The 22,423-nt window shown below is 40.0% G+C and overlaps 1 protein-coding gene across 3 annotated transcripts in view; it reads left to right on the forward strand.

Moving 5' to 3' along the window:
* The window catches only part of OFD1 (OFD1 centriole and centriolar satellite protein), a 42,868-nt gene that overhangs the window by 6,761 nt on the left and 13,684 nt on the right, over nt 1-22,423 (forward strand). For all 3 annotated transcript variants that reach the window (XM_080652959.1, XM_080652957.1, XM_080652958.1), the window contains 12 exons: nt 3,354-3,452; nt 6,993-7,193; nt 9,236-9,304; nt 9,392-9,422; nt 10,884-10,991; nt 12,305-12,441; nt 12,766-12,939; nt 15,071-15,177; nt 16,955-17,074; nt 18,827-18,900; nt 20,877-20,968; nt 22,166-22,355. In XM_080652959.1, coding sequence (XP_080509085.1) covers nt 3,360-3,452; nt 6,993-7,193; nt 9,236-9,304; nt 9,392-9,422; nt 10,884-10,991; nt 12,305-12,441; nt 12,766-12,939; nt 15,071-15,177; nt 16,955-17,074; nt 18,827-18,900; nt 20,877-20,968; nt 22,166-22,355 — 1,396 coding nt within the window. In that variant the 5' untranslated portion in view covers nt 3,354-3,359. The remainder of the gene's footprint in view (nt 1-3,353; nt 3,453-6,992; nt 7,194-9,235; nt 9,305-9,391; nt 9,423-10,883; nt 10,992-12,304; nt 12,442-12,765; nt 12,940-15,070; nt 15,178-16,954; nt 17,075-18,826; nt 18,901-20,876; nt 20,969-22,165; nt 22,356-22,423) is intronic.

Consider the following 22,423-nt stretch of genomic DNA (forward strand, 5'->3'; position numbering starts at 1 on the left):
CGTTAAAGAGCCCAGCGGGTGCGAGTGAGGGGACAAGGCTTCGGTTTCCTTCAAGCACCAACCGGTGGTGCGCACTTGAGGGGACGAAGCTTCGTGTTTTCGTTAAATCGCCAACCGGGTGCGCACTTGAGGGGACGAAGCTTGGTGTTTGTTTTTTCCTTAAAGCGCTGACCAGGTGCGCGTGAGGGGACAAGGCTTCGGTTTGTTTCCTTAAAGAGCCCAGCGGGTGCGAGTGAGGGGACAAGGCTTCGGTTTCCTTCAAGCACCAACCGGTGCGCACTTGAGGGGACGAAGCTTCGTGTTTGTTTTCGTTAAATCGCCAACCGGGTGCGCGTGAGGGGACGAGGCCTCGTGTTTGTTCCGTTAAAGCGCCCAGTGGGTGCGCTGAGGGGACGAGGCCTCGTGTTTGTTTCATTAACGTGCCATTCAGTGCGCACTTGAGGGGACAAAACTTGGTGTTTGTTTCCTTCAAGCGCCAACCAGGTGCGCTGAGGGGGCAGAGCTTCGTGTTTGTTTCGTTTAAGCACCAATCGGTGCGCACTTGAGGGGACGAAACTTGGTGTTTGTTGGTTGGAGACGAAGCTTCGTGTTGGTTTTCCTTCAAGTGCTAATCGGGTGCGCTGAGGGGACGAAGCTTTGGGTTTGTTTCCTTTAAGCACCAATCGGTGCGCACTTGAGGGGACGAAACTTGGTGTTTGTTTTCCTTAAAGCGCCATTCGGTGCGCACTTGAGGGGACAGAACTTGGTGTTTGTTGGAGATGAAGCTTTGTGTTGGTTTTCCTTCAAGCGCCAACCGGGTGCGCTGAGGGGACGAGGTCTCGTGTTTGTTTTGTTAAAGTGCTGTTTGGTGCGCACTTGAGGGGACAAAACTTGGTGTTTGTTTTCCTTAAAGCGCTGACTGGGTGCGCCAGGAGACAAAGCTTCGTGTTGGTTTTCCTTCAAGCGCCCAGCGGGTGCGCTGAGGGGACGAGGCCTCGTGTTTGTTTCGTTAAAGCGCCATTTGGTGCGCACTTGAGGGGACAAAACTTGGTGTTTGTTGGAGACGAAGCTTCGTGTTGGGTTTTCCTTCAAGCGCCAACTGGGTGCGCTGAGGGGACGAGGCCTCGTGTTTGTTCCGTTAAAGCGCCATTTGGTGCGCACTTGAGGGGACAAAACTTGGTGTTTGTTTTCCTTAAAGCGCTGACCAGGTGCGCGGAGGGGACGAGGCCTCGTGTTTGTTTCGTTTAAGCGCCAATTGGTGCGCACTTCAGGGGACAAAACTTGGTGTTTGTTGGAGACGAAGCTTCGTGTTGGGTTTTCCTTCAAGCGCCAACCGGGTGCGCTGATGGGACGAGGCCTCGTGTTTGTTCCGTTAAAGCGCCAATCGGTGCGCACTTGAGGGGACAAAACTTGGTGTTTGTTTTCCTTAAAGCGCTGACCAGGTGCGCTGAGGGGACGAGGCCTCGTGTTTGTTTCGTTTAAGCGCCAATTGGTGCGCACTTCAGGGGACGAAACTTGGTGTTCATTGGAGACGAAGCTTTGTGTTGGTTTTCCTTCAAGTGCTAATCGGGTGCGCTGAGGGGACGAGGCCTCGTATTTGTTTCGTTTAAGCGCCATTCGGTGCCCACTTGAGGGGACAAAACTTGGTGTTTGTTTTCCTTAAAGCGCTGACCGGGTGCGCCAGGAGACAAAGCTTCGTGCTGGTTTTCCTTCAAGCGCCCAGCGGGTGCGCTGAGGGGACGAGGTCTCGTGTTCGTTTCGTTCAAGCGGCAAGCCAACCAGGTGCGCTGAGGGGACGAAGCTTTGTGTTTAGTTTAAGCGCCAATTGGTGCGCACTTGAGGGGACGAAACTTGGTGTTTGTTTTCCTTAAAGCGCTGACTGGGTGCGCCAGGAGATGAAGCTTCATGTTGGTTTTCCTTCAAGCGCCAACCGGGTGCGCTGAGGGGACGAAGCTTTGCGTTTGTTTCGTTTAAGCGCCAATCGGTGCGCACTTGAGGGGACGAAACTTGGTGTTTGTTTTCCTTAAACCGCTGACTGGGTGCGTGAGGAGTCAAGCTTCGTGTTTGTTTTCCTTCAAGCGCCAACCGGGTGCGCTGAGGGGACCAGGCCTCGTGTTTGTTTCCTTCAAGCGCCAACCGGGTGCCCTGAGGGGACAAAACTTGGTGTTTTTTGGAGACGAAGCTTCGTGTTGGTTTTCCTTCAAGCGCCAACCGGGTGCGCTGAGGGGACGAGGTCTCGTGTTTGTTCCGTTAAAGTGCCATTTGGTGCGCACTTGAGGGGACAAAACTTGGTGTTTGTTTTCCTTAAAGCGCTGACCAGGTGCGCTGAGGGGACGAAGCTTTGTTTTTGTCGTTTAAGTGCCATTCGGTGCGCACTTGAGGGGACGAAACTTGGTGTTCGTTGGAGACGAAGCTTCGTGTTGGTTTTCCTTCAAGTGCTAATCGGGTGCGCTGAGGGGACGAGGCCTCGTATTTGTTTCGTTTAAGCGCCATTCGGTGCGCCCTTGAGGGGACAGAACTTAGTGTTTGTTTTCCTTAAAGCGCTGACCGTGTGCGCCAGGAGACGAAGCTTCGTGCTGGTTTTCCTTCAAGCGCCCAGCTGGTGCGCTGAGGGGACCAGGCCTCGTGTTTGTTCCGTTTAAGCGCCCAGCAGGTGCGCTGAGGGGACAGAGCTTCGTGTTCGTTTTGTTCAAGCGCCAAGCCAACTCGGTGCGCTGAGGGGTGCGCTGAGGGGACGAAGCTTTGTGTTAGTTTAGTTTAAGCGCCAATCGGTGCACACTTGAGGGAACAGAACTTGGTGTTTGTTTTCCTTAAAGCGCTGACCGGGTGCGCCGAAGCTTCGTGTTGGTTTTCCTTCAAGTGCTAATCGGGTGCGCTGAGGGGACCAGGCCTCGTGTTTGTTTTGTTAAAGTGCTGACCAGTGCACACTTGAGGGGACGAAACTTGGTGTTTGTTTTCTTTAAAGCGCTGACTGGGTGCGCCAGGAGATGAAGCTTCGTGTTGGTTTTCCTTCAAGCGCCCAGCGGGTGCGCTGAGGGGACCAGGCCTCGTGTTTGTTTCGTTCAAGCGCCAACCGGGTGCGCTGAGAGGACGAAGCTTTGTGTTTGTTTTGTTTAAGCACCAATTGGTGCGCACTTGAGGGGACGAGGCCTCGTGTTTGTTTTCCTTAAAGCGCTGACTGGGTGCGTGAGGAGTGAAGCTTCGTGTTTTCCTTCAAGCGCCAACCGGTGCGTGTGAGGAGACGAAGCTTCGTGTTTTCGTGAAAGCGCCGTCCCCACCGGGCTTTCGCGCTTTCCCGAAGGTTAGCCACTGTTCGTCCTCAGAAATTCCCACCCTCTCGCCTGCCCGGTAACCGTAAGCATCTTCTCTTCCAGATCACCATGCCCCCCAAATATGACGTGTTGAGTCAAGATGAACTGCGCAAAAAGCTGTACCAGACCTTCAAGGACCGAGGTGTCCTGGACGCCCTCAAGGTATCTGCTTTAGGCATATCTGTTCTAGAACTTTCACAAGTGCAAGCTGTAACAGGCAGTCCACATTTAACCGCCCCCCACCCCCAGGTCTAGGTTTTAAAAAGAATATGATATGCAGATGGTATTGGTGAGGGCCGTCGTTGTGTTTTGTAGAACTCGTTACCCTGGAACAGTCGTCTCAAACGGTTTAGCGTTTGCCCGGTCTTAATGTTCAAGTAGATTTATTGCCTGACCTTCAGATAGGAGTGAGTAGCTTTATAAGGTGCACACATTTTAGTAAGGTTAGACTTGTTTTATGAAGCTGGTTTGTAGGTTCCTGAATGAATACGTGGTTTTGTAATGGTCCTGTTTGAATGAACAACATGGACACCATATAGAAAACGTTAAGTGTGCTGCTTACCATGGAGTAGTTTGGAGAATGAGAACTTTAAAAAAAAATGCACTGAAAGGTCTGAATATTGAATTTGGGCAGCAAGTACTTATTAGTATGAATTAACAGCAAGAAGTAGGATTAATAGCAATGGATAGGATTACCTCAAACATGTTTTCATTACTACATACATTTCTGAAGTATATTCTACACTGAAAATGTGATATTTAGGAAATGTTTGTTTTTCCTTCTCCCTCCCCCATTGTTTTTGTAACTTAAAAAAAACACACCACAGCATCACTTCAGATTCACGTGAAAAATACAGAAAACCATCAAGGAGGAAAGTCATCTCTGATTCAGCCACTTATTGGCATAATGGTGTGTGTATATGTGTATTCTTAGTTGAATATTACATGGTAAGCATTTTCCTGTGTCCTTAAAACTTCATTGAAATCCTCATTTTCATTGGCACCAGGCCCATGTTTGGATGTATGTTTAATCTATGTAGCAGTCCCCTGATTAATATTTAGCTTGGGCAGCAAATATTTATTAATACACATTATATATAAATTAACAGCAAGGAGTAGGAGTAGTTCAAATGTGCTTTCATTACTATACATATTTCAGAAGTATATTTTACATTTAAAATGTTGAATAGGTTATACCGAGGTCTATACATCCTTCAATTGCATTTCTCATTTTGCCTAATTAAGTGGCTTTACTAATGTTCTTGTATGACTCTTTATCCTGGAAAATCAAATCAAGGGCATGAGCATTTTTTTTAAGGCTCTTGGCTTCTTGTTCTAGAAAGATTGTAATAGTGTATGTGACACCAGCGGTTTGAGAATGCTTGTCTCACTCCGATATTATTATTATCATGACATTTTAAAAGCCAATCTAAGATTGAAAAGCAGCCTTCATTTTAGTCTTTATCCCTCTGATTGTTAATAAGGTTGCACATAGTTTCTAGCCATTACTCTGTTTTCCATGTATTGGCAGTTTGACTCTTGCTCATTTTTTTAGGATGTTAGTGTTTTCTTATTGTGTAAGAATTCTTTTAATAGAAACCATTAATATTTTTTGTCATTTTTGTGGCAATACTTTTATTTTGGTGTTCAATTTTAATTTGGCTCTTAAATATTGATGTTATATTTTATATGGTCAAATCTATTGATTTTTTTTTCTGATTATTCTCAGTAAATTTTTCTCTACTAATAGCATGAATATTCACTTTATAAAGTTTTTAAAAAGGCTTCAGTTTTTATAGTTAGCCCACCTGGAATTAGTTGTAGTGTATAACGCGTTACTACACCATCTAACGTGGGATGGTTATTGCATTCCTGAATGTGGATTTTTTTTTCTGTGTTTCTGGATTAGATTTGGTCCTGTTTGGCTTCCTATCTGTAGTTAAAATTGACTAATCCTTTCTTAGCTATCCTTTGGCTTTGGTATCGGGATTATACTAACCTTGTTCACTCTATAGCTGCAGTATATCCTTGGGAGAAATGTTTCCTGTTTGCAGCTGGCTGCTGTTTCTGGAATTGCAGCTTGATCAATGGCAGGGCAAAGTTTTACTCTCTCAGTCTGAGCTAATTTTTATTTTCTCAGTTCAAGGACTGTGGTTGGGGTGAGTTCACTTATTGAAATTTTTAGTGACCTAACTAATATTCTATTTGGATGTTTGAAAAGAATTTGTATTTATGATTAAGTACAAAGTCACAGATATCTATTAAAGTTTATCAAGGCCTTTTCATATTTTGAATCTACTCGGTCTGAATTTCTGAGAGAGATGTGCTGAGGATTCCCAAGTCTCTTCTCTCCCACTTCCCCTCCCCCCACAATAATTGTATTTATTTTTACCTTAGGGACATTTCAGGGTTTAATTATGAATGGATATCTCTCTACATTGGCTGCTGGAAAGCCCCCAGCCAGTCTTGCCATTTCTTCTAGCAAGTGCTAGATGGCATGCTTTTTGTATTTGTCAATATGGGAATTCATCTATGATGTCATTTCATTTTATTCTTCTCTTATTTTCTTCTCAACCTGCTTATGTCACTCATTTAAATTTTATCCTATATCAGTACTTGTTTGTAGGACACCCTGAATCACTTTTATCAATTAAGCTGGATCTAAATATACTACTTCTTTAGCATGTTACAAATCTCATTAAACGATCTCTAAATTTTACTGGTGGAGAATGCTGTAGTTTCTCTTGTTTTATTATTTCTGTTACTGAATGACATTAGATGAGGCAGAGCATGCATATTCTGCTCAATGTAAATGTCTTTTGTACTATAGGATTTTTGATGTATGAGTCTTGTTCTATACTGGTAGTTATATACTTCTCTTTAGCTGAAGGATAGAAGATAGAGGTATAGCAACGCCATTAGTTTCTTGCTTGTATTCTATTAATATGAATACATTAGATATTACTTAGTGTTGAACCCCATAGATATAGGCAGCATACTCTTAAGCTCAGCCCAATTATGTTTCCAGCTTATATGCACAATAGATTAGAAAAATATCCAGTAGTTCAGTTAATTTAGAGATTTTCTTAAAACCCAAAGGAATAATAACACTAGTTATAACCTTGAAAAAATTAACCCACCTTGAACCTAAATTTCCTTATTTATAAAATGTGTTGAGATGTAAATACTATGTATGAAAGTGCATGTTGATAAGCCGTCTTTAGGTTTACTGATTTCTCTCTTGCATATGTTGTTTCCTTTTGGGGAATTTTATTTTTATCAATATGCTCAATAAACTGGTTTCACCCAATATTGTTTTCATAACCTCCGACAATCCACAGAATTCTGTTGAGGAAGCAGCAGAATTTTCTCTGATGATTGCTGTCTTGACCAAAGGCTGCTGAAATGGGCTCATAGGGAAGACAAATAAAAGTCTGCATGTGTTCTGACCACCAGTTCACTTGGAAAGCTTTCACTGATGAAAGCAGACTTCTTTGGCCAGAACCCATGGCCTGCTTGTGTTACAGGGTAAGACAGTGTGCAACAAAGAAGTTCTAACTTCTGTCCATGGATCTAGAACCACTGTGGAAATAAAAGGTTTCTAAATCGTATGGCAAATCTGTGTATTTCCAGTGCAACAGTCCTGCTAAAAGTATTTTCCCTTGTCTCTTTTCTTTTTTTTTTTTTTTGTCGTTGGACTAGACACAACTTAGAAAGCAGCTCATTCAAGAATTGATGCACCCTGTATTGAGCGGAGAAATGCGGCCCTCGTCCATTTCAGTGGAAGGGAGCGCCCTTTTAATAGGCGCTTCTAATTCCCTAGTGGCAGATCATTTACAAAGATGTGGCTATGAGTATTCACTTTCAGTTTTCTTCCCAGAAAGTGGCTTGGCAGAAGAAAAGGTAAAGTTTTTCCTCACTGTTTCTGAATTTTCTATTAACAGCCTTTCCACCCCAGATGATAATAAAGTGCTGCACAGTAGCTGAGTGCTCCTTGGCTGGCTTGGTGCATTTCTCAGTCATCTTTTACATAATGCACCAAAGGAGTACTCAATTTGATATATCAGTTCCTTGGAATCTTCATTAATCTTTTGTTAAATTGTGATGTGTAGAATCACGAAATGTTGCGGAGCTAGAGTTGATCTTATGTCCCATGTAGTTGACTCAGACTCATAACTGCCATTTATGTTGGCTGTCATGAGCTTGGCACTGGGCTAGTCACACTGCAGGTGTACCTGTGTCCCAGATGATGAGGAACCAGAGTCTGTAGAGGTGAGTGATTTGCTCAAGGTCACAGGATTTTGAGGTGGCAACATAAGGCAGTAAATCCAGATCTCTAAAATGTGCTCTTTATGATGCCACAGTCTCTGTTTCTAGATATTTCTCTTTGTGATTATACAACAGAAGTAAGGAATAGATGAACTTTTTAAAAATCTTTAGTGTTCTCAAATATTAAAATACATTTTAGCACTTTTCTAATTATTTTAACTGTATTCCTCCACCATTACCATTGAACATACTAGTCACACTTTATTAGTATTTTAAAGGCAGATATAGCAAACTTTCCGTATATTTTTTAAGTAGACTTAACTTTTTAGAGCAGTTTAGGTTCACCGCGAAATTGAGCAGAAAGGGCGAGTTCCCTTATGCCCTCTCCCCCCATACATGCACAGCCTCCCTCATTATCAACATTTTTACAATGAGCCTACATTGTGGCATCATTATCACCCGAAATCCATAGTTGACATTAGGATGCACTCTGTGTTGTCCCTGTGTTTTATCTTGATCTTATCTGTAATTGACCAAAAGTTTTATATTAAGTTTTAAGAAATCATGAACAGTTCTAATATTTGAAAAACTTAAAATTTACATATGCTGTATTTATTCATTAGCAACCAAATTTTACCTATCAACATTAGGAATTCTTTTTTGGTCCATCAGTCTCTAAGTTTGTCATTACATTTCACAATTTTATTTTTGCATGAGCAATAGTCAATTATATAGTGATTAGAGCAGTAATTAATCTACCTCACATGCTTGAAGATTTTTACTACTATAAAATGCCGTGCAGAATATTTTCTTTAAAGGAAAACCAATAGAAAATAAGTCATGTCAATGTTCTCAGCATAGATGGTAGTAAGTGATACATACTGTACTGGAAATATACACTGAGTGGCCAGATTATGATCTCTGAATGCATAATAATCTGGCCACTCAGTGTATATCCTATGTAATAAAAGGCTAATATGCAAATTGTCCCCTCAACCAGGAGTTTGACCAGCAGGCAGGTCAGCCAACTGCCCACGTCCCCTCCCCCTGGCCAGGCTGGCCGGACCCCACCCATGCACAAATTCATACACTGGGCCTCTAATTTTATTTATTTACACACTCACTCACTCACTCACTGAGTGGCCTGATTATTATGTGTTCAGAGATCATAATAATCTGGCCACTCAGTGTATATTAAGAATAGCTACCCAGAATATTTGTTTAAAACTATTTGCAGTATACTTTAGTCATTCATAGTTGTAAAGACAGTAAAAATTTAGTTTTATTTACATTTTGAAGCAATAATACTAAAAAAAAATCATTGCAGTTGAAAGACCCTGGAATTCACTCATGACTCATATATTCATTGGTTCATCAAATGTTTGAGTGTTTATCATCTGTAAGGCACTAGTCATTTGTTAGGCATATCATCTTCATTGTGAAATATTTGGAGATTAATTACATGATCAAGAAAAAATACTTTATCCATATGATCTCAATATGTTTATTGTAATTTATTTAGTAGTATAAGAAACAGCTTCAATTTTATATTAGCACAGTTATAATCTTATTTTTTATTTAATCTGAAGATTTCTAGTCATATTCAGAAACATCTTAATTCATCATTTAAACATTAATGTAAAAATGTCTATTTAATTAATATTTTTTCCCTTAAGGTATTTACTATGCAGGATCTATTACAACTCATTAAAATCAAGCCTGAATCCAGTCTCTACAAATCACTGGTAGGATTATTTAGTTTTTATAACCTGCTTTGGTTTGTTAATTATACCTGAATAGTTGAATAAAAGTGAAATGTTTTCTTTTAATAGGTCTCAGGATTTGATAAAGAAAACAAAAAAGGTAGGAGCTTTCATCTTTACAGAGATATAGTACCATCTTTGTCATGTATTTTTCCTATAAAAGTATGAAACATAATTTTTAGAGGGAAGAATAGGGAATCAAATTTGAATTAAATTATGTTTTTTTTTTTTGCTGACAATACCTGACCTTTTTAATAAACAGTAGAATCCATCTATTGTTTTGACAAATGTAGATCATTTCCTCTAAACTTCAATTTTTTAAAAAGCTCTTAGATACTCAAATAAGGTACACTTTGAATAATTATAGAGGTAGTGTTTGTACTTCAACTGGGTTTTCAAGCTTCCAGTAGCATTTTAGGATGAATTTCCTTTGTTCAAAGCTTAGTCTATCTGAAAAGAAACATCATTTGAGCTTCCCAGCTTCATCTAGTATCCTAGTAAAATTTTTGAAACTCTAAAACTATTATAAATGGCAGACATGTCAGGAATCCTAGTGGCAAAGTTTATATAGAACTCTGGGCTAACTGTAAAATAGCCACTGTTAAAATGAAGTTATTTTAAAACTTGGTGACTTCCAATTAAGAAGTTAAGGCCATCCGAAAACATGTAGGAAGATATTTTGCACCTAACTTCTGTCTATCCCCTGACAGGGACCTGTGTGTCTGTTAGGAAAGCTCACACACACAAATGAGGTCATATTATAGATAACTTTTCTGATTTGCTTTCTTTAGCCACCAATATATCTTTCTATAGCCATATTTAGACTATTTTTAAAGAATGTAGTTAATTAATCACCTGCTGATGGAGGTTTTGTTGTTTCCTTGTTTGGGTTTTTCCATTAGAAGCAGAGTGCAGTGTGTACACCCTTTGTGTACACTTCACCCTTTGTGGAAGTGTAACTGTGTGAATTCCTAGAGGTGGAAAGACTAGATTAAAGGGCATGTTCATTTTGAATACGCAGATATTGACAAACTTCCCTCCTGAGTGATTGAGCCTGCCAGTTTCCCCACTCTCTTGTCAGCACTTCACGTATGATCAGAGTTTTAATCTTAGCAGTTTTATTGGGAAAATAGGATCTCTCTGTTGCAGTATTAATTTGCATTTGTTTATGATTTTATTTATTTGACATTAAAATTTTTCCCTCTAAACTCTTTGTCCATGCCCTTTTAAGAATTTTCTTACTGATTTGTAAGAGCTCTTTGATACATGAAAATTAGTGCTCTGTCTCCAAAATATAGTAACTATTTTTTCCAGCTATCATTTGTCTTTAGACTTTATTTCATGCCACATATAAGTTCTTAATTTTTATGTTGTTAAATATTTCTCTTTATCACTTCTAGATTTTTGTGTCATGCTTGGGGAAGGACTTCCCTCAAACTATTCTTTAAAAATACATAATGTAAAACAGGATAGTGTTATAAACCCAAAATTTGTAAACCGTGACTAAGCAATGGCTGAATGAAATTTGTGAGACCAAACTTACGTACATTGTGTTTTTTAGGTTTTCTTGTGGAGTTTCTAAAAGAAATGGCAGAATATCATCAGGCTAAAGAGACTTGTGACATGGATACTCAGACAAGTCCGATGTTGCCTAGCAAAGACTCTCTTGGTAATTGTAGGCTTCTTTCATAATTTCAGGTTTTCTGTTTTGTTTTTTTTTTTGAATGAAGGAAATGACATCCTTTCCCATGTTGTCTGTGTTCCTAGACTGGGAGGGATGTAAGCTGCAGGTGGGATGCTCATTTCCTCTTTGTGTCATTGCTGGAAGGGACCAGTTCTATCTTCAGTGCTGTTTCTCCCTCCATGATCACCAGGGGGATGCAGAGGCCCACATTCTTGTTGGTTGGGTTGAACCTCTCAACTGGGAGGCTCTTCCCTGTGTTTTATCTAACTTTATCTTATAGCCTCTAATGAGAGAAGATCTAGACTATTTACATTGTGGAGAACTAGAGAAGTCAGTGGCCCATCACTTCATTTTATAGTTGAGGAAACCGAGGTCGCCAGACAAAGGAAAAGCAACTTGGAAACACCCAGTTTGGGTCAGAACTGAAACTAGAGTCCAAGTTTTCTGGTCCATGATCCAGATCCTTTTCCATGGTACAGCTTTTCTACATACAGTACCATCATGCCTTTAGTTGTATGCTCAGAAGGGAAACAGCTGGCTAAAATGCTGGGATTAATCCTGGCTCCTCCTCACTCATAAGGAGCAGTGCTTGTTAGACAATAAGATCAAATATCTTAATCTGCTTCTGCCGGCTTTTTTTTTTCCTGTGCATACTTTTTGGTGGGCACTGGTGTTCACATGGTTGAGATTGCACTCTTGGTGTGGGTTTGCACTCTTGTTAACGTTTGATTCTGATCCACATTTGGTGTGAGGGCTGTGGGTATGCTGGAGAGAGCACTGGAATGAGGGAATCAGCAGACCTGGCTTTCGTCCCAGTTATGCCATTGTATAGTTGCTTAGCCCTCTGGGAGTCACCTACACTGTATGGGCACCTGTGTCCTCTGTAAAATGGAAGACTTAAAATTCATGATCTTTGATTCATTTTAAGGTCAGTGTTTTGAACATGTGACTCAACTTTCACTAAAGACCAATAAAAGAACTCTCTGCTTTGGCACTTAAAAACTGGAAAGAGATGCCAGTGTTTTCTGACTTAAACTTTGCTTTCCTTTTCACTGACATTGTATGATGAAAATTTTCAAAGATTCAAAAAGTTGAAAGTTTTACAGTTCACCATTAAATTTGTGTTATACTTGCTTGATCACTTTCTGTCCATTCAGTAATCTATCTTAATTTTTTGAATTATTTCAGGGTAAACTGCAGACCTCCCTACTCTCATCCCTGTACTCTTTGCTTTTGAACAGACCTCTTGCTCACCTGACCTCATTCCTCTACTCTAACTGCCTGTGTTTTTTTAATAGCTGAGAAGCTTCAGCATATTGACGATCAGTTTGCAGGTGCTTACCCTCAGCATCCAAAATTAGACTCTTTAGAAAAGAAGTTAAATGAATATAAGAGAGAAATAGAACAACAGCTTCAGGCAGAAATGCATGAAAAGGTAAGTTTATCTTGTTGCTATTAACAAAAGTGATATTTTTGCTTGTTTTTTCATTCTTAAACTTAGGTATGTAGGAAAATATCTAGAATCTTTATTAATGAATGTGATACTGTACTGTTGTGCATGATATTTTTCTTTCCACTTGATGTCATTTCTTTTTGCCTTTTGAATGAATCCTGATAGGTACAGTGAATGAGATGAAAGTAAAGGTGAATTAAACTAAATATATTTAGAGTGTGAATGTTAAACCTAACCATGGAGAATTTGTTACTATTTTTATAGTACTGTTACTGATATTTATAATTATTTGTGATCAATTGGCAGTTGAAGCATTTCAAAAATACTGAAATAATAAAAATTAAAATGGAAGAGAAAAGAAAGTATGAAAAGGAAATAGCAAAGTTCTGGAGTGAGGTTGAGAGAACTTGTCAAGCAAAATCCGAAGCCCTCCTTAATCGGGAAAAGATATCCCTGGAGAGAATTCAGAAACACCAGGAGGTAATATTTTAATATTTTTTAACGGGTGGCTCTTTCTGCAGCTGTTAGATTGGCTCAAAGTCCAGGAGCGAGATATGGGACATTTGATGGAACAATTGATGGCTCAGGCCCTAGAGGACCAGTAAGGACTGTGGTCAAGAGTGCATGTGGAAGAATCAGCCTTGAAAAGGATATGTAGACTTCTTTTTCTGAGACTGCTGGAAGGAAGAGTGGAAGTGAATGTTCGTGTCAGAAGTGTGAGACACTTGCAGTAAATTAGCAGCAGATGTGAGGATTAGGTAGTGACCTTGAGGAGAGGACCAGAGGTGTGCAATGGCTACTGGGGTCGGGGGGGAGGGCAGGGAGGAGGAGCAGAGCAGCTCTGAAGCAGACGGGACTGCTTGAATTGTTTTGGGGTTCCTGCTGAGGTGGGCAACCTGGAATTGAAGTAGAACTAACCAGGTACTTGCAGGTGATTGTTCTGTTGTAGCTCTTGGGAGGATTTGGAAGCTCAGTGAGAGCAGAAAGATAGTGGTGGTTGAGGAGTGGAGCTTTATAGAGCTGAATTTATTTGATTAGAGAAAGAGCCTGCTTAATTGAAGACATTGGGGTTCAGCATGATGGCGAAGGGAATCAGAGCAGAAGGAAGATGGCTACTAACCCAGGGGAGAAGGGAGAGCTACATGGTCATCTGAGACATCAGGGAGTAGGTCTGGGGATACTGGCAGATGGAAGAATAAGGGTGGACCAAGAGAACAGAGTTGCAATTGAGCTCCTAGGTGAAGTTGGAAACCAGATGCACTGTGCTTCCATCCATGCAAAGGCGAAGGTTCCTGGAGAAGAGGGGTCTGGGACTGTAAGCATCATCAATGTGGCCATTTGATCTTGGCACCCAGGAAAGTGACTGGATAGGATGTGGAGAGATTGAGGAGTGGCGGGAAGTGCGTGTCAGCAGGAGGGATTGGATCCACTCCTTTAGGGAAAACAGTTCCTTTCCCAAGGGGGTCAGACCTGATTGGATTGGGGGCATGGTTTCCTATGTGCAGCCAGAACTTACTGATGCCAGGAGATGGTCGAGTAAAAGGCTTTCTCCCAGCATCAGTCCTTACTTGGAGCTTCTCAGTAAGACCCAGTTATTAATGGTGATTGCACTCCCTCTGATTTTGTGTAGCATTTCTGGGAATTGCACTCATTTTAGCTATAAAAATAAGTGTAAGCACTGGTCTTGGAGATGATGGGTTGTGTTCAGACTAACACTTCCATCTTCAAGGTAGTTGACTGACTAGATCAGATCAACCAGTTAGTTGACAGCCCCAGTCTCCATTTAGTCACAGATTCCCTGAAGGCTCTGGAGAAGGTTGCCATCCTCAAAAAGGCACCATGCCTTTACCTGCCACCCGAATGTCTGTCCCCTTCTCTCCCTGATAAAACTGTCCTGTCCTTCAAACTCCAGCTTAAATGTTGCCTCCTGGTACACCTTCCTTGATTCCCATTGATGGACTCATTTAGGTGTCATTCCTGCTGTGGAGACTGGACTCTGGTTGTGAAATCATCACATTGTAGTATGATTGTTTCTCTCTTCCCTTAGTAAATCGTGAATTTTTTAAAAGATGGGGACTATATTCATCTTTTCATATCCAGCTCCCAGTGTGCTTTCTGACATGATATTCAGTAAATCCTTGCTCAGTGAACATGCAAATGGAAGTGTGGCCTGTTTTTCGGGGCTTCATACCAGCTTGCTCATGCTGACTGAGGCAGAACCCCCTATGAATTGAAACTTTCAGGCAACAATTGCTGAACCATGGGGATTCTGCTTTGTTAAGTTTTATTGTTGAATGTATGTTTCGTTTCTTTTTTTAATTGAAGAATTTATCAAAATTTTAAGTAACAGATGTTAATTAAGTAGAATAATTACACAAGGGATGTTAGGAATATAGGGTAATGTAGCTTAACAGTAATGGGGGGAAGTAGTAAATGCTTGTGTAACTAGAACAGGCAAAATGCATACCTTGAGGTGGAACCTCTTGAAAGTGAAATTGTTCCTCTTAAATGTCTGTACTTTGTTCTCTGGAATGTAAGAAGCAGTCCATTAGTCCAAATCTGTTTTATTTTCTTTAGCTTGCTTGCTAAAAATTAATGCTTTCCTGTACAGATGGAGACGAAAGAAATTTATGCTCAAAGGCAGCTTCTACTAAAAGATATTGATTTGGTAAGAGGCAGAGAAGCAGAGCTGAATCAAAGAATTGAAGCTTTTGATTTGTAAGTAATGTTTTCATTTTTAATATTCAGAATCTGTGAGTTTAAAAAGAACTAAATACATATAATTATTCTAATGCTAATTGCCAAGTAGAGTTCTTGGTTGTAAAGGTGCCATCACCTGGTTTTAAAAGGCACAAGTTGAGAGAAACAAAGACTAGGATTTTGCTTTTGAAATATTAGACATTGCGATGAATAGCAGAGTGAGACACCATCATCAGGCTACAGTAAAACCAGACCAGTACTTGGAAGAAGCTAACAACTCCTAAGAAATCATGTTGCACACTTACATTCAGTCATTCAGACCTAACGGTTGCATATGCATAAAGTAACTGAATTGCAAACATATTTAACTGCTTTGCTGTCAGAGGAAATGCAGTGGCTCTGACTTCACTTGTACTGGGTGAAACTGATGTGTGTGTACTTTTTTAAAGTACTCACCAATGTTTAATTCTTCACATCTTACCTGTCATTAATGGCAAACTCACCAGTCTCATTTATGCAATAAGCCTTCTTTCCCATTAGGTTCTGCTATTAGTTGACACTCCCATATACTCTTATTTCATTAAAGGATTTGTCCCTAGTCTTCATTAATGTTGTTCTCTCATTTAACTTTTTTTTATTGATTTCAGAGAGGAAGGGAGAGAAGGAGAGAGAGATGAAACATCAATGATGAGAGAGAATCATTGATTAGCTGCCTCCTGCATGCCCCACACTGGGGATCGAGCCTGCAACCCAGGCCTGTGTCCCTGACCAGAATCGAACCTAGTACCCTTCAGTCCGCAGGCTGACGATCTGTCCAGTGAGCCAAACCAGCTAGGGGATGTTCTCTCATTTATATAGGCTCAATTCATTTGATTTCTCCTCTCTGCCTAACTTACTCTGTTTTTTGCAGTAGTGAAGTGATAAATTGATCATGAGAGCAAAGAAAAAGTGACAAAATTTGGGTGGAGATAGCTCATGATTATATCATCACTTTATCTCCACTCCCCCTAACACACCCTTCTCTAAGCATGCTGTATAAGCCAGTAAATGTAGTTTACTGCTCCATTGCTTTACAGATTAGCCAGCAGAGGGAGCTAACACAAAGAGCTTTTATTTCTTGGAATGGTCAGCTTTCCCTAGCACTTCCCATGGTTTGATCTAAGTACCTATGAACCTGATTCCCTGGATCTGGGATTGGTTTGTGGTTGATTTAAGGTCTCACTTGAAGATCATTCCATTCTCCAGTATTTGGAAGTTCTCATTGATCCATCTACCTTTTCTCCCTCGTTTGGCACTCTTTTCAATATTCAATCACTAGATTATTAAATTCCAAAAACAAATCTGTCTTTAATATCTATGTGCTAATCAGTTAAATCTCACAGAAACAAATCTTACAGAAGAACAAGTACTAAAGTACACTAAAGTTTGGTATGTAGCTTTAATGTAATAGCATTATTCTTTCACCTCTGGATTGATTACGGCCATTTATCATCTGAAACTTTTTTTTAAGTGTGGGTTGTCTTTTGTGAAAAAGCACTTTGTTCTGGACACTTTCCCACTCCCTGCAGCCTGGTGCCACCATGCTGCTCCATCTGCTATTTCAGATCTGACATAACTCGGTCAGTTCATAAAATAGATGGAGGACTCCGGCTATTTCCATTTATTTCCCAGAGGTGACAGTCACATAACAGTTTTAGTCCATGGAACTAAAAATCACATGTTATTTTTTCTCTTAAAGTCTTTATTTCAGATGTTACAGCTTTTTATCTGCTTTTTATGTTTTTGCTAATTTCAGGGCCCAGAAGCTACAACAAGAAAAACATAAAAGTGTGGCTGATGCACTTAAGAGACGGGAGCTGAATATAAAGAGTATGGAAGAGACCTTTGACCAGAAGCTCAAGAATGAAATTCTAAAGTAATTGTTTGGCATTCTTAAATAAGTAATATGTTTGAATTAAGTTGATGGCAACACTAGTGAAGTAGATAAGACTAACATTTTCTGGTGAAAGTTCATGTTTTCATTGATAGTCAAGCCTTTCCCATGAGTATGTAAGGTAGTTTTACAGAGTTACAGTACAGAGAATAGCATCTCTGCTCGTTCTTACTCGTAGCTTCTCTAACATGTATTGAGGGCCTGTAATTTGCTTTTATTTTTAGGGCACCTTGTGACTTTCTCAGCTCACACTGCTGATGAGCCATAAAAGTGGAATTATAATCACCTTTAGTTCTCTTTTTCCATACCCCACTCGTACTGCCACTAATATGGTGGTATCTAACAATTTATATATTATTCTACCTAGTGGTTATAGTGTTTGTCAGCGGACATGTACCTTGTATTCCTTCAAGATTCTGCAAAGCCAGAATCAAAAGAGACAAACTGAAATTAACTATATGAAGCAAAAAAAAAATGATACAGGGAAAGGAAAATACGGATAACTGTGGTTACTATGGCTTTCCTATAGTCTGAGTTTTATTGTATTACAGTGACTAATATCTTAATGCAAAGATGTTAAGCCCATATGGTAACTTTTCTCGCCAGTGCTCAGTATAGTATCTAGCACATAGTAAATGTTCAGTTAATATTCGTTGAGTAAATTCTTGTTGAAGAGATTACTCAGCTGAGCTTCTCTGGTATTTCTTAATCATTGGCCCCTTTTTACTGTCTTGCCCATAATTTGACATTAATATTCCATTACATAGTACTTGCAAATATTTCTAGAGCTTATTCTTTTTGTACTCTTTATTGTTGAAAGTATTGCGTATTTCCCTTTTTTCCCCTATTGATCCCTTTTAGCCCGCTACCGCCCCTCCCCCCAAGGCCTTCACCATCTTAAGGCTTATTCTTTAAAAGAATTCTGATAAAAAATATAGTACCTTTCCATATATTGAGTTTGAAATGATGGATGTTATCGCTACATACTTTTATGTGAGCTCCTCGAGTATAGTAGCAAACACTGACATGCCTGTAGTTGTTAAACTTTTAGGATTAAATGAGTAAGTGTGTATATTAACTTACACTGCCATGTAGATCATGAGCTGTTTGGTGTTATTTGTCTGCTTTGGGTATCCTCTATGACTTTAGCAAGGGTTGGAGTTCACAGGATACTCAGCACAGGAGTGCTTCCCCCACCTCCCCCCCCATCTCTGAACCAAAAAGTCTGCTAGTAGCAGTTGGTGGAGATAAGTAAAACTGCTTGAAAGTGTGCCTTTTAGTATTGCTAACCCAGACATGAAGGCGGTGGCAGTTGGCTCAGAACACTGTGCCCAGCCCCTGAGGCAAAAGTTCTTCTGGTGGGAGGCGGGGCAAGGCAGATGGATTGAATGTGACTGATTTCTTATCTTTTGGGATTTAGAGTCAGTTGTATCAGTGTAAATTTAACTTAATTTACTTTTTTTGTGTCAGTCCAGACCACTGTGGAATAATTGTTCTCAGTAACCTCACAATAACATGAGTTTTCGGGACCCAGTTTATAGGATTGCAGAGGCTCTTACTGGACCTTGTATATTCAGAATTTGGATCTCTGGCCTTAGTACTGAAGACCTTGAAGTTATATATGGCCATGTTCATGCCCTTAGGCACCCAGGTGCCACAGAAGCTCACACATTGTTGATAGGAATCTGTCCACGAAAGTGACAAGAAACTCATTTTAGTCATTCTGATTCTCAGGTATCAACTTGAGCTAAAGGACGACTACATTGCCAAAACTAACAAACTGGTTGAAGAAGACAGAAAGAATAAAGGTGATGCATTGTTACTACAAAATTACACATTTTTTTTGCCCTTTCAATTTTACATAATTTTAAAAATAATCATTGTCTTTCACTGTTTTTGCAAACCTTCCTGTTTAACCTTTTGTATATTCACAAAGATCAGTTATTTACTGGCAGGATTTTACCCAACTTTATATACAATTTTTATTTTTTAAAATATGTTTTTATTGATTTTAGAGAGGAAGGGAGGGGGTTAGAGAGAAACATCTATGAGAGAGAAACATCGATTCACTGCCAACCAACTGAGCAACACAGTCCAGGGAAAAATATAAAATACATTTTTTTAAATAAGAAAAGTAGTATATCAAAAATGACAACTTGAGAGAAAGTAGGGTTTTCAGGATTTTTTCTCTCCCATCTACCTCCCTCCCTCCATTTTGGCAGTCATTAGCTTGTTAATTATATTTATGGGTCTGTTTTTGTTTTATTTTAATTTTTTTAGATTCCACATATAAGTTAAAAATTATTTCTCTGTGACTTATTTCACCATAATACCTTCTAGGTCTATCCATGTTGTTGCAAATGGCAAGATTACATTCTTTTCTGTGGCTGAGTAATACTCCATTGTGTATATAAACCACATCTTCTTTATCCATTCATCTATCCGTGGTCGTTTAGGTTGCTTCCATATCTTTTTTTAAAAATATATTTTATTAATTTTTTCACAGAGAGGAAGGGAGAGGGGGAGAGAGTTAGAAACATCGATGAGAGGGAAACATCGATCATCTGCCTCCTGCACACCCCGTACTGGGGATGTGCCTGCAACCAAGGTACATGCCCTTGACCAGAATCGAACCTGGGACCCTTGAGTCCGCAGGCCGACGCTCTATCCACTGAGCCAAACAGGTCAGGGCTTGCTTCCATATCTTGGCTGTTACTAGTAATGATGCAATGAACACAGGGGTGCATACATATATCTCTTCAAATTAGTGTTTTTGGGGATATATGCCAAGAAGTGGAATTGCTGGATCATATGACAGCTCTATTTTTAATTTTCTGAGGACCCTCCATACTGTTTTTCATTGTGGCTGCATCAATCTGCATCCCAACAACAGTGTGTGAGGGTTTCCTTTTTCCACATCCCTGCCAGCACTTGTTGTTTGTTGATTTATTGGTGATAGCCATTCTGATAGGTTCAGAGTGATATCTCATTGTGGTTTTTACCATGAGAGACTCATTTTTTACTTACGGAAAATTTTATTTTACCTTCTCTGTCCCCTGTGACCCAGTTTCTTATTTCTTTAACTTATATCTTTATGCTTTTTGATATTTCCACTTGACTATAACCCCCTGAACTGTTATATAATTAGCCAAGGACTCAGAAGGAAAGTTGAATAATTTTTCAACCTCTAGGTATTTTACCTCTCAGTATATTTCTAGGAACTTGCCTGTGACAAGAAGTTGAACTTCAGTGGAAATTTCAAAGGACTTCTTGGAGTAAACCAGGGCTGGGTACTTGATGGAGACCTGCAAGGACACCCAGCGTGTGGCTGCTCCTCTGTGACTATCTTGTGGAGACTAATACTTCTTTAGCAATTAGTACCATTATGTAGTCAGCTAATTACTTTTTGATGATAATATCTGCATAGACTTGTATTAGATGAAGTGAAAATGACAAAATAGTGACTATAAAATCATAAGACAAATCTTTGTGTTTAAGGAAATTCAAATCTTTGGGCATGAGGGCTCTAAGCACCTGGTGTAACTCTGGTTGGTGTGTGTAATAGGAGGAAGCTCACCACATAGTGGCCGTTAGGATTAACTTCCCATCACCTGTTGGGTAAAAGGGCTTATTTCTTACTTGCCCTACTGATTTGGACTCTGACAACTGCTATTTTAGATTATGAAATAATGGTCATTAGTTCTGACATGGGCCACAAATTCTTAAATGAGTTCTGTATCCACTAGAAAAACATGATGTTTAATTGGTTGGCTCTCTCTTACAGAAAAAGCTATACTTTTGCAAGAGCAGCTGTTGGCTCTTAATTCAAAAAAGGAAGAACTCTATCATTGTGCAACTCGTGTGAAAGAACTTGAGGTAATTGCTAAGCCTATTGTTTTTTGAAATAGATGTTAGGCAGTATATGGAATTTTAGTGTCAGTCATACATAATTTAGCTTGTTACTGTCAATGTATTTGGACTATTTATTATATGACTAAGAAGGTGATGGCCCAACTTAAATTAATTCAGTAGTTCTTCCTTTCAGTCTTAGTCTCCTAGGGAATCATGGGAAGTACATCCTTTGGGGCCTGGAGTTCTGCTTGAATCCTGTGTCTCTCCCTTCCTGCTTGTGTGCCTCAGACAAGTTCCTTAAACATTGGGGTGCTGCCCACATTCCTTGGTGGTTGAGGTCCCTTGGTGAGCTGACTTATGTGCCTAACCCAGTGGTCGGCAAACTCATTAGTCCACAGAGCCAAATATCAACAGGACAACGATTGAAATTTCTTTTGAGAGCCAAATTTTTTAAACTTAAACTACTTCTAACACCACTTCTTCAAAATAGACTCGCCCAGGCCGTGGTATTTTGTGGAAGAGCCACACTCAAGGGGCCAAAGAGCCGCATGTGGCTCGTGAGCCGCAGTGTGCTGACCACGGGCTTAACCCATAGCAGGTGGCCAGTGCTTTTAGTTTCTGCTTCAGCCTCTTCTTCCCTTCCCATCACCAGAAGGTGAACATTCCTGTCATTACATCGGGATCTTATAGGTTAAAACAGAATGAAATGTGTTTTTCACATGCCACTTTATTTTCCTTCTGTTCATCACATGTGCTATCTGAAGGACAGAGCTAGAACTTGACATAACCTGAATATATCCTGCACATAAAATGTATTTTTGCAGCTGTAATGACTTACCTATTTGAGAACTTTGTAGGCGTTTGTATGCAAACGTGAGATGTACAAAGAAAAGGAAAGCACCCACAGCATGTTTGTGATAGTTCACTTTTTCATATTTAAAAACATTGCTACAGTCTGATTGCTGTTGGGATCTTAGTTGCATCTGGAAAACAGGTGATAAACTTAATCAGAAGCACTTGCTTTGTAGGCCAGGATTCTGCATAAGTATAAGGTTGGATGAACTTCCCCGAAGTCAGGCTCTTCCTACTGCAGAGAATAAGACTTCTGTCCAGTGACCTTAATTGCATTGTGATGCCCAGCTTAAAGCAGCCTGCCAGCTTTTGAGTAAGCAGTACTGCAGTCACTGTTCATTGAAAAATGCAAGATTTTTTCAATTCCAGCATGAGCTCGAGTCTCTCAAGTCCCAGTCCTTGGCAATAACCAAGCAAAACCACCTGCTGAATGAAAAGATGAAAGAGATGAGTGACTATTCACTTATAAAAGAAGAGAAACTGGAGTGTCAGGCTCAAAATAAATTACTTATGCAACAACTGGAAGAGAGCAGAAATGAAAAAGTGCATCTCTTAAACCGTATGTCTTTTTCCTGATTTGCATGTCTTTGTAATTCATATTAGCTTAGTATTATGAAACTGCTTTGT

The sequence above is a fragment of the Plecotus auritus genome, assembly GCF_963455305.1.
Source record: "Plecotus auritus genome assembly, chromosome: X".
NCBI lineage: Eukaryota > Metazoa > Chordata > Mammalia > Chiroptera > Vespertilionidae > Plecotus > Plecotus auritus.